Source organism: Bos indicus, chromosome 3 (genome assembly GCF_029378745.1).
Source record: "Bos indicus isolate NIAB-ARS_2022 breed Sahiwal x Tharparkar chromosome 3, NIAB-ARS_B.indTharparkar_mat_pri_1.0, whole genome shotgun sequence".
Lineage (NCBI taxonomy): Eukaryota > Metazoa > Chordata > Mammalia > Artiodactyla > Bovidae > Bos > Bos indicus.
The window spans coordinates 29,130,561-29,143,482 of NC_091762.1; the positions used below are offsets into that span (position 1 = coordinate 29,130,561).

Genomic DNA, 12,922 nt, shown 5'->3' on the forward strand with positions numbered 1-12,922 from the left:
ATTTTTGAACCCTGTATTCTGTTCCATTAAGCTATGTGTCTGTTTTATACTAGTACTACACTGTTTTGATTGCTATAGCTTTGTAATAGTTTGAAATGAGAACGTATGATGGCCTCTACCTTTATTCTTCTTTCGTAAGATTGCTTTGGCTATTTGGGGTCTTGTGGTTCCACAGAAATTTTAGAATTGTTCTATTTCTGTGAAAATTGCCATTGGAATTTTGATGGGGATTGCACTGACTGTAGATTGCTTTGGGTAGTACAAACTTTTTAACAATATTGGTTCTTCCACTCCATGAGCACAGAATATCTTTCCATTTATTTGTGTATTGTTCAGTTCCTCTTACCAGTATCTTATAGTTTTCAGCATAGATATCTTTTACCTCCTTATTTAAATTTATTCCTAGGTATTTTATTCTTTTTGATATAGTTGAAGATGAAGTTGTTTTCTTAATTTATTTTTCAGATACTTTATTGTTAGCATATAGAAACATTCCTAATTTTGGTATTAACCTATTTTTTACTTTGTTACTATGGAAATTTTAAACATATGTAAAAATGAAAAAAGAATAAAATTAATTACCCTCCTTAAATACTTATAAAGTTTAGACTAATTGTACTACCTCTCTCCCATAATATTTTGAAGTATATCCTTATGTTATTTCATAATTCTAAATATTACAATATGAATATCTAAGCCTAAGATCATTTTAACATAATCACAATACCATTATCACACCTAAAAAATTTAATAAGAGTTTTTAATATCAGAAAAATTCAATATTCAGATGTCTAATTATTTCGTAAATTTTTCATAGCTTGAATTAGGTCCCAGATAAAGTCTATACACTGTATTTGGTTGGTGTGGTTTTTTTAGTCTCTTTTAATCTCTAGGTGTGCCACCATCATTTTTTTTAACTTGAAATATTCTTTACTAGTGTTGATGAGTTAGCTTTTAAATGGGCTAAAACTTTAATGCATAACAATATCCAATCACTTTATATACTGGAAACTATTATAATATTTAAGTCAGTTATATTTCAATTAAAAACAAAACCAAAAAACCCTTTAAGTTTAAAACTATTCCCATTGCATGAAAGAATCAAAGCATTCTTCCTGATCTAACAACGCCTAATGTATTTCTCTCTGAATGTCTCTGGTTTAACTTGTCTGGCTCCTTTATTCCATAGGTGCTGATAGTTGATCTCTGCGCAGACAAGTTTTTACAGGAGGTGGGTGACAAAGGAGATGATTACATAATGTTTGGGGATAATTGGCCAGAAAATATGTGAAAGTACTTAGAGAAGGTGACTCAGGCAAGACCTATAGCTCCTACATACACACTTGACTTGACACTGTGGCCAATCATACGAGATTGACCTGAAAAATTTGTCTTGGGTTCATAGCTGTCTGTCTCAATTTAAGGAAGGAGGAAACAGATTAAATGTCATTCTCAAAAGAGGTGACCCTCCCTTCAAGTCTTATGGGTTGATATATAGGCCTCTAATTTAATTAAATTTAACAAGCATTCAACACCAATTATTTCTAGATGTTCTGCTAGACGGTCAGAAACTAAAGATGAGTAAGACACTCAGCTTGATCCCTCAGGCCTTACAGTTTAAAGGGGGAGAGGGAGCAGATATAGCCATAAAGTTTTAGAAATGATATATATTTGAAATTTGCACAAGATACAGTAGGGGCAAAAAGAAATAGTCACTTATTCTGGATAGTGAAGAGGAGAATTAGAAAAGCCTTAGAGCAACCCTCTGTATGTAACCTGTATATAGGTTTGTGAGCACTGAACATAGGGTGAAAAGAATGTTTCTTGTTTCATAATCAATCAGCTCATCACATTTGAAACACCATTTATTTGGGAATGATCTTTGTAATATATCATATGACTTGGAGATGAGAACTATTTGGTTTGGAAACTTCCAAAGAGTCTTATAAGACATATTATTTATGTTTCTTAAATTTAATTAAGATGTTCCCTGGTGGCTCAGATGGTAAAGAATCTGCCTGCAGTGCAGGAGACCAGGGTTCAATCCCTGGGTGGGAAAGATCCTCTGGAGAAGGGAATGGCTACCTACTACAGTACTCTTGCCTGGAGAATCCCATGGACAAAAGAGCCTAGCAGGCTACAGCCCGCAGGGTCATAAAGAGTCGGACACGACTGAGCGACTAACACTTCCACACCAGAAACATCATGGATTCTGTTCAATGTAGGGAAGGAAGCTTCAGACAGACTCCTTTTAGCCGAAATACATACAAAGCCACCTGTGGCACCTGGGGGACTTTAATAGGGCCCTAAGTTTGAGACTTTCTCTCTCAAAGCTCATGAAAATCTCAATTTTCTTCTCTTAAGGTATCTGATGAGGATGAAATTCTACCACCTAAACTACAAGCTGCCCTGATACAGATTTTGGAAGAACGAAATGAAATATTGGCTCAGGAGCAGAATTTTTCACAAGGTATGAGACAAGTGGCTGAGGATTTAAGGTCAAAACAGTAAAAACCAAATGCCCAGCATCCTGCCAAAGCATATATAAAAGTAGTATGAGATTGCCTGTGCCTTCATAAACTGATAGTCAGCTTCCTTGCTCACCCTCGATGTGCCAAGTCCTCTTCTTTTTCAGGACTTTGGCATTTGCTCAGTTCCATGTATGGAATGCTATTCCCCTAGGCACATGGCTCCTGCTCTTTGTTCTTGTAGGTCCATGCTCAAATGTCAGTTTCTTAGTGAGGCTTTTCCTGACCGTCCTGTTTACACTTGTCCCCATTCCCTTAGCACTTCCTGTCCTCCTTCCTGACCTAATTTTTCTCCATGGCCTTCATCACCATCTGATGTGCTAGAGTGTAAGTTCTATGAGAACAGTGACTGTCTGTTTGTTTTCTATTTCCAATACTTTGAACAGCATTCACTAAATAGGTACTCAGTAAGTATTTGTTAGATGAAAAGATGAATAATATTTATTGGGTGGCTTACTGTATGCCAAGCATTATTTTAAGCACTTAGCATACATCTTATTTGATCCTTGTAATATCTGTATGAAGCAGGTATTATTATTTAATCCCCATTTTACAGATGAGAACTCAAAGGCTGTTTACTGATGGGGATCATTAGAGAAGGAGCAAGTTTAGAGGAGTAACTAAAAGTTCAGTTTTGAACATTAAGTTTGAGATACCTGAACGTGAAAGTCACTCAGTTGTGTCCGACTCTTTGCAACCCCATGGACTATGCAGTCCATGGAATTTCCCAGGCCTGAATACTGGAGTGGGTAGCCTTTCCCTTCTCCAGGGGATCTTCCCAACCCAGGGACCAAACCCAGGTCTCCCGTGTTTCAGTCGGATTCTTTACCAGCTGAGCCACAAGGGAAACCCAAGAATACTGGAGTGGATGGCCTATCTGTTCTTCAGTGGATCATCCTGACCCAGGAATTGAACAAAGCAAACTGGGGTATCCTGCATTGCAGGCGGATTCTTTACCAACTGAGCTATCAGGGAGGCCCATTCATTCTCTTAACAGTTTCATCTTCCCAACTCAGGGATCAAACCCAGGTCTCCCGCATTGTGGGCAGATTCTTTACCAGCTGAGTCATAAGGGAAGCCCAAGAATACTGGAGTGGGTAGCCTATCCCTTCTCCAGTAGATCTTCCCAACCCAGGAATCAAACCGGGGTCTCCTGCATTGCAGGTGGATTCTTTACCAACTAAGCTATCAGGGAAGCCCCTTGAGCTACCTATTGGATACCTATCTAATATCTGGCAGACATTCACCTGGAGATATCAAGTAGGCATTTATATACAAGAATTTGAAATTCAGAGGAAAGATTTAGGCTAGAGACATACATTGCTATTTTAAATCTGAGGAACCAGATGAGATAACCCAATAGAGTGAGTATAAGTAGAAAATTTAAACAATTTAAGGATTGAGCCCTGGTTGGGAATGATGTGCTTGAATTTATAACTTTTGACAGTTGGGAAGAGAAGAATCCAGCAAAGGAGACTAAAAAGAGCAGCTAGTGAAGTAGGTGGAAAACACAGGAGTATGGATTGCAGAAGCTGAGTGAAGAAAGTATTCCATGAAGGAAAGAGTAAACAGTTATATTTAATGCCGCAAAGAGGCCAATAATATGAAAACTGAGAATTGACCAGTGGATTTGACAATGGGAAGGGCTCTGGAAACCTTGGTAACAGCAGATTCAATGAAAAGGTGGGAAGAAAGTGAGACGGGGGTAAGTTCAAGAGAAAACTAGAATGACCTTCATCTTTTTGTAAAATTTTAGCAGAAGAGCAAAAGGCCAAGAATAGCTAAGACACTCCTGAAAAAAAACAGGATTGACGAGCTTGCCCTACAGAACATCAAGATTAACTATAAGGTCATAGTAATTGAGATTATTTGGGTTCAGAAGAAGCAAACAGAGCAATAAAAATGGGAAGAATAGAGAATGCACATGCATAAGGAAACTTGATTTGTGTCAGTCAGTGCCAGCACTGAATAGCAGTGGGAAAAGAATGAACCATTTGGTAAACAGTTCTAGGGCAACTGGTTTTCCACATGAAAAGAAACAGAGATGGATCTGTACTCCACATTATACACAGAATTAATTAGGATAAATTAAAGACTTAATGTTACAAGTAAAACATTTAAAATGTTTAGAAAATGATAGAAACTATTTTATGTTTGGGGAGAGTAATGGATTTCTGAAATGTGGCACAAAGAACACAGACTATAAAGGATAAGATTGATTAATTTGACTGTGCTAATTTAAAATTTTTACTATTTTTATTTGGCTGCGTTGGGTCTTTAGTTGCAGAAAAATGTGGGATTTTTTTTCTTTTTAGTTGTAGCACGTGGAATCTTTTTGTGGCATATGAGATCTTTTTTAGTTGTAGCCTGTTGGGTTCCACTTATTGGACCTGGGATCAAACTCAGGCCCCTGCATTGGGAGCATGGAGTCTTAGCCACTGGACCACCCAGGAAAGTCCCTGACTATGTTAAATTTTAAAATTTTCTGTTCATCAAGGGACACCATGGAAAAGGAATAAAAAACAAGATACAAACTAAATGAAGACATTTTCAACAAATATAACTAACAAAGGAATAGTATCTAAAATTTAGTTTTTAAAATTCCTCCAATTTAAAAGTAAAAAAAAGATGGTCAACCCAAGAGAAAAATGGGGGAAAGATATGAACAATCATTTCATAGAAGAGGAAATATGAAAGGCCAACAAATATATGAAAAGATATAGAACCTCATCAAAATCAGGAAAATGTAAATTAAAACCACACTGAGATACCATTTTATATCCACCATATTGGTAAAAATTTTAAAGTCTGACAATATCAAGTATTGATGAGAATGTTTAAATCAGTTCAGTACCTTTGGAAAAACAATTTGGCATCATCTAGTAACGTTAAAGGTGTATATATCCTGCTACTGCTGCTACTAAGTCACTTCAGTCGTGTCCGACCCTGTGCGACCCCATAGGTGGCAGCCCACCAGGCTCCCCCGTCCCTGGGATTCTCCAGGCAAGAACACTGGAGTGGGTTGCCATTTCCTTCTCCAGTGCATGAAAGTGAAGAGTGAAAGTGAAGTCGCTCAGTCATGTCCGACTCTTAGCGACCCCATGGTCTGCAGCCCACCAGGCTCTTCCCTCCATGGGATTCTCTAGGCAAGAGTACCGGAGTGGGTACAACCCAACAATTCCATTTTAAATATATACACAAGAGAGCTCTTGCACATGATAACTAGGAAACAAGTACAGTAATTTTTGTAGTGGTATTATATGTGATAGCAAAAACTAGAAACAACCTCAGTGTCCACTGACAAGAGAATATAGCGTTAAAAAAGAATCTTAAAAACACACACTGAGGACTTCCAGTGGTTAAGAGTCTGCCTGCCAATGCAGGGACACCAGTTCTATCCCTGGTCCCAGAAGATTCCACAAGCTGGAGCAACTAAACCTGTGTGCCACAACTACCCAAGACTGCACACCCTAGAGCCGGTGCTCTTCAGTAAGAGAAGCCATTGCAGTGAGACGCCCACACACCGCAACTCGAGAGTAGCCCCGCTCATCGCAACTAGAGAACGCCTCTGCTCAGAAACAAAAACCCAGCGCAGCCAAAAAAAAAAGATTAAACATACACACACGCTGAATAAAATAATAAGTTTCAGTAGAAGATAATGTTTTATATAATGTTCAAAGACATACAGAACCTTGTTAGGGGTTGGGGTTAAGTTGTTGGGGTTGCATGTGTGTAGTAAGACTACGTAAAGTAAATGAAATACCAAAATTCCAAATAACGGTCACCCTCTATTGGAAAGTAGGGGAAGAATACCACTGAGAGGACATCACACAGAGAACTTCAGAGATACACGTGATGTTCTGTTCTAATCTTGATGGTGGGCATTTGTGTGGTCATTTCATTGCTGGGCTTATGAAATATTCATGCATGTAAAAGAATGTATAATGTATATACATTAAAAGAGAAACAAAGGATGGGAGATAAGGTATTGAAAAACATAATTTTTAAAAGAAAGGGAATTAGGTGTAAGAAAGTGGGTTGTTGTTTAGTCGCTAAGTCGTATCCTACTCCTTGTGACCCTATGGACTGTAGGTCGCCAGGCTTCTCTGTCCGTGGGATTTCCCAGGCAAGAATACTGAAGTGGGTTGCCGTTTCCTTCTCCAGGAGATTGTCCCAACCAAGGGATTGAACCCAAGTCTCTTACATTGGCAGGCAATTCTTTACCGCTGAGCCACTAGGGACCCCCTAAGTATAAACAAATCTTCCGAGAAATTTTTTGCTGTAAACTGGAGGAGGGATGGGACAATAACTGGAAGGAATGAGAGAGTGGGGCAAAAGTGTTGACCATAAAAGCAGTGATGGATTCTCAGTTGCAGAAAAAAACAGATGAGAAGAAAGTCTGTTGAACAAAATATAATGGAAATCTAGATTAGAATAAAAACATAAGGACTTCCCTGGTAGTCCCAAGGCTAAGACTCCGTGCCCCCAATGCAGGGGGCCCAGGTTCAGCCACTGGTCAGAGAAGTACATTGCACATGCCACAACTAAGACCCAGCATAGCCAAATAAATAAATAACTTAAAAAAAATTAAAAATGTAATGTCAAGAGTGGGGTTTAGGGGAGAATGGATACACATATATGTATGGCTGAGTCACTTTGCTGTAAAACCTGAAACTATCACAACATTGCTAATTGGCTACACTCCAACATAAAATAAAAAACTTAAAAAATGTAATGTCAGAAGAGACCTTAGAAATTGCCTAATCAGCCACCTCGTTGTGCAGATACAGAAAGAGAGGCCCTGAGAGGTAAAACAAGTTGCCCACTATTATACAGCTGTTTCATGGTAGAAATCTGATTAAACCTCAGTCCCAGATTCCCAGTCAGCCCACAGGAAAGAGCAAGAGACACACTGTGCTAGATTACAGTGGTTAAGAATCACCTGACTTGGGGGTTCCTGCAGCTTCTCTCTGGTACTGGGTGAGGTGACCTGAGAATGTCTTTGATTTGAGCTTGATTTTCCTCAGCTGTAACAAGGAAATGATACGTCTGCCTGTCTGGATTATTACTACATTTGTAAAAGCACTCATTAAATTATTATTTATTATGGAATAATCATGATGCAATATGAAATGAGAAAGTTGAGTGAGAAACTGATTTGGTGGAGAAATATAATGAATTTGGTTTTGACATGCATTGTTTATTTATGTGATTTATAGTCTACCAATTTCCTAAAAGGACCTGAGATGGTGACTTTTTGTTTTTGGCTGAGCCCTGTGGCTTGTAGCCAGAGAAGGTAATGGCACCCCACTCTAGTACTCTTGCCTGGAAAATCCCATGGACGGAGGAGCCTGGTAGGCTCCAGTCCATGGGGTCGCTAAGAGTTGGGGACAACTGAGCGACTTCACTTTCACTTTTCACTTTCATGCATTGGAGAAGGCAATGGCAACCCACTCCAGTGTTCTTGCCTGGAGAATCCCAGGGACAGAGGAGCCTAGTGGGCTGCCGTCTGTGGGGTCGCACAGAGTCGGACATGACTGAAGCGATTTAGCAGCAGCAGCAGCAGTGGCTTGTAGCGTCTTAGTTCCCAGACCAGGGATCAAACCCGTGCCCTGGGCAATGATAGCACAGAGTCCTAACCACTAGACTGCCAGGAAATGCCCTAGATGGTGACTTTTAGACAAAAGGAATATAAATGCTAATGGGACAGCCAATTGATGATCACCTAAAATGTAGCCTGAAAGTGTGGAAGGTGAATTTTTGTGAAATATCAGGACTGGAGATCTGAGGTTGAGAATTATTGACAAAGAAAGTCAGCTCTCTCTCCATGCCAGTTAGCTGTTTAAGGAAAGGAATGTTGAAGAGAAGGGGTCCAAAGACCAATCCCAGGAAGAAGAAGAAGAGTCAAGAGTAAAACAAATATTTGGTCATAAAGGCAGGAGAGGAATCAGGAAGACCATCAAATTATGGGAGACAGAAGGAATGAGGAGGAGGGCAGCACAAGTGCAGCATAGAGTTTTAAGGAGGATTAAAAATTGAAGAGTAGATTAAACTCAGCTGGTTCTCACTGGTCTTTGAAAGAGCAGTTCCAGGGAAATTACAGATGTGCAGACCACAGTATGTGTGGGAAGACAGTGACGGTAAGGATATAAGCCATTTGCTATTTTTCTGGTCATGAAGAGAGCAAGAAAGCTGAGAATGAGGATTCCTATATTTATTCTCTGACCTTTAATCTATGATTCCCTAGGTATCACTTTTATAACCAGAGCCAGTGTCCCTATAAACACAAAACTTAGGGGATTTTTTTTCCCCTTTCTATTTTCTTTCATTTTGCAGAAGATGTGACACTCAACTCTCTGGTGTCCGAAGCATTTGTCAGGTTTTTTGTGGAGCTGGTGGGACATTATTCTTTGAGCATGACTGTCACTGAGCGTGGGGAGCGTGTATTCCAAAGGGAGCCATTTCGTAAATCTCACACCTCCCGAAGTGTACGCCACTTCCTGGATCTCTTCATGGAAACTCAAATGTTTGCAGGATTCATCCAGGACCGAGAGCTTCGGAAAAGTGGGGTGAAAGGTCAGTTTCATCCTAAAGGTCTCCCTCTGTATTTAGTGAACACTTGAAAGATTTGAAAATAATATAAACAAAAAATAACATAAGGCTACAAGGACTCACGATCAGTTGTTTATTATGGGAAAATTTTTATTTTGTGATATTGTTTTAGCTCCGGAAGCACACTGGTAATGAGCACAGAGTTTTATTCAGTTGATTTTTCAGTCTTGAGTGTATGACAGTTTGAGCAGCATGAGTTTTCTTTGTAGGTTTGTTTGAGGTCCGGGCGCTCCAATATTTGGAAACAATTCCTGAGTCTGAGCCCAGCGGAGTGAATAGAATTTTGCGAAGTCTTGGTAAGTTGCTGTGTTTTCCTATTATTATTAGATAAATATAGTAAAAAAAAAAAAAAAAAAAAAAGATAACAAACTTTTGTGTAAGCATGCCTCATCACAAAAGCTTTACCATCACATCAACAATATAACCTCGCATACAGTGACCAGAAACCATTACCCTATTTCCACAGTGTTTGGAGAATGACAAGACTCTCAGACGTTAGGATTCTCCGTCAGAGTTGTCCATGGGACTGTTTTCCTCAGATGAAGCTTCCTTATAAGAATTTTGCATACCATAATTATTCATCTTTTTCTAGACCACATCCTATGGAGAATCTTATTAAAAACTGCACCTTTTTCCAGAAAAATACCCTTGGAGCATATAAACACATTTTGCATATACTTTTAGGGTGTTCATGGACCCCCTTGAAGCCCATCCATGCACTCCAGGTTAAAAATACCTGGTTAAGGGCATCTGAAGCAAAAGAGGATTTCCTGCAAGTCTCTAATTTTACACTTCAAATTATGCCTAGGGCTGTTACTTTATCTTTATACCACAGTGTTAGATTAGATCAGTGGTTTTCAGCTGTGACTACAATATTAGACTCTCTGGAGAACTTAAATGAAAATTCAGGGAATTCCCTGGAGGTCCTGTGGTTAGAACTTGGAGCCTCCACTGCAATTGGCATGATTCAATCCCTTCTCGGGAAACTAAGATCCCACACTGCAGGGTGCATGGTGCGGCAAAAAAAAAATTAATAAAATCCACTCCCACCCCTCACCAGGCTCCAGGAAATCTCTGGAGAGCAGGAAAAGCAATTTTAACCTGCAGTCAGATTTGAAAATGGCAGGATTAGATAATGTCTGAGTTTCCTTCTATGTCTACAAATAGACGTTTGGGGGTTCTGTGTGTGTATGTTTGGTTTAGGTTTTTTGGTGGTTAAACACATCAACTGATAACTTGAGATGGCAGCTTACTCCTGGGCTGTTCTGAATGACTAGGTTTAATCCCTTGCATCAAATAATGTATCCTAAATAAAAATTAACTAATGAGAGTTCACTCTTTTTTTCCTTTAGGAAGCAAAATGAAATTTCTGCAGAAGAAATGAAATCTTGACTGCCTCCATCCTGAATAGAACAGAAACTGCCAAAGAAACTATTTTTCCAAGAGTCAGGATGCCCTGAAGTATTCTACAAAATGTTGAAAGGTTACAGAGTGGGCCAGGTTCTTGGAGGAGGATTCTCCTGTTGCTGCTGTAGTAACCACTGGAGAATTGTTGGGAGTAGTCTGGAACCTATACTTCCTTTACTCTGTCTGCCTCCAGATTTTTTCAAGTGGCCTTTTGAGTCTTGGCTCATTCTTTGTGTTTTGAGTTTAGCCTATGAAGACACTTGTCTTTTACAAGAGAAGGACATGGTGTTGCATTTTTTAAAACAGCTCAAAGTCGAGCACAGTGAGAAAAGTGCTGCATTTAAGGTACTAGGGAGGCATGATACAAGTAGAGGACACAAGCCCTTCACACGTAATTCTCATCACTGAAATACCATGGCAGCTTTAAACCTATGGGCTGTTTAAGGAATATACTCATCTCTTTTTTGAGGGGCGGGGCGGGGGGGAAGTGTTTAAAGCTAGGGGAATCTCACATGGAAGTCCTATTTATTAACACTGTTGTTGAGTATCTTATAAAAATAGATACCCTACAACATTCCTTCCACATTGTGTGGCACTTGGGTAGCTTGTCCCTCATGTATCGACATTAAACATTGGGAAATTATAGCTAATAGGGGGACTTCCCTGGTGGTTCAGTGCATAAGACTCCACACTTCCACTGCAGGGGACAGTTTCCATCCCTGGTCAGAGAGCTAAGATCCCACGTGCTGTGTGACATGACCGGAAGAGAAAAAATATATAACTAATAGGAAAATTTTGTCTCAAGGGCATGAAAACTACCTTCTTTTTCAGGGTCCATCTTGCGCCGTGAATGCTACGTGTGTGTATGTCATCTTTAATTTACTCTTTAAATCAACTGTTTGCATCTCTCATTTCATTGATGAAGAAAGTGGAATTCAGAGTTTAAATAACTTTAAACTGAAGCCAGGACCATTCATTTTTTTTAAAACAAAACTGGTTATTCCTACAGATGGAAAATTGGGCTCTGTGGGATTATAGCTATTGGAAAAGGTTTTTTTGTTTTGTTTTTTGCTTTAAGCTGAAGTGCGCCAGAGCCAACTTGCAGCTCTGAGGATACAGGACTTCATGCTACAGGTGTCCAGCTGAGACTCTTTTCTTGGTTCTTCTAGAAATGTTGGACTTTTTCTCTAAATTGGACTCAGAATATGGACATTTCCTGGGCACACACCACATAATCACCCCAACTTTTAATATCTAAAGTAGTAGCAGTGATTTGAAAGAGAAATTTGTCAGCCATGGTGTAATTTTAATTGATAAATGTTATAGCAAGTGTCAGTTTGTTTTCTTCAACTCCTGCTGATGGCTTTAACTGCATAAAAAATATTCAAACTTAAAACATCGTTAAGTTGTGTTATGATACAACTTACTGACTTTTGCAGTATTGTCATTACAACCCATTCAGGTGTGTGTGGATGGATCTGAAGCAGACAACATGTAAGATGGGTGCTGTCTAATACAATTCCTATAGATGTGGGTCCAGAAAAATAGAACTGAGCCCGTGTCTTAAAAAAAATAAATGTTTATTAAGCAGCTTACCCCAGTGGGACTTTTACCAGACATTTCCCCATTTGGTCTCTTCTGACACTCCCACCCTGAGGGAACAATCAGTAACTGGGAATTGAGTGTTTATCCCTCTGTGAGGAGCCCTTTACTTCAGGGATGGGAGTCTTATTTTTATCCCTCCCATCTGAAGCTGCTTCCTTAAGTCTGTTTTGTTTTGTTTTTGTAAAGAATTACGAATTCTGGACATGTTTGTAAGATAATCGCTCAAGATTTGTATAAAATATTGTTCACAGATCTTTTAATGAATAAACACAAAAAAATACCATGGAGCTCTTGGAGAATTTAAAATAAAATTGCTTAAGTTGTAAAGATGTTTTACTTCATTTAAATCGAAAGCTAACACACTTATCTAAAGGTAGGTAAAGGATAAACAGTCCTAAAGTAACCAAGCCTGATAACCGTGGCCAACATTTTCAAGCTCTTGGCGAAGTCCGGGTCTAGATTTGCACACCGGCACAGGGTATACTGCTGCTACATTACTTGGTCTTTCCCTGCTTGGTCGAAGGGAACTAGAAGCCAGGGACCAGACGAGCATCAGCAATAGCAGGAATGGTTGGAGGCAATGAGAAGAGCTCTTCTTGACCGAAAGATGTAAAGGCAAAATGACTGGATTTTAGACACGCCCTGAAGGCAAAAATAAGCCTTTTTAAAACATGGGATTAATGTGCAGTCACCCATCTCGCCCTGGGGCGGGGAGATCAGGTTCATTTCCTTCTGCAGGCCTAAAGCCTCGCAATTTTAACCGCAGACTA

General features: G+C 39.4%; 1 protein-coding gene across 2 annotated transcripts in view; it reads left to right on the plus strand.

Annotated features, from left to right (window-relative positions):
* The window catches only part of DENND2C (DENN domain containing 2C), a 93,214-nt gene extending 80,781 nt beyond the window's left edge, over nt 1–12,433 (plus strand). The window contains exons 15-19 of one of the 2 annotated variants that reach the window (XM_019956759.2): nt 1,190–1,231; nt 2,365–2,470; nt 8,865–9,104; nt 9,350–9,436; nt 10,493–12,433. In XM_019956759.2, coding sequence (XP_019812318.2) covers nt 1,190–1,231; nt 2,365–2,470; nt 8,865–9,104; nt 9,350–9,436; nt 10,493–10,524 — 507 coding nt within the window. In that variant the 3' untranslated portion in view covers nt 10,525–12,433. The remainder of the gene's footprint in view (nt 1–1,189; nt 1,232–2,364; nt 2,471–8,864; nt 9,105–9,349; nt 9,437–10,492) is intronic. The other variant, XM_019956761.2, reaches the window with a different exon arrangement.
* The last annotated feature ends 489 nt before the right edge of the window (nt 12,434–12,922 follow it).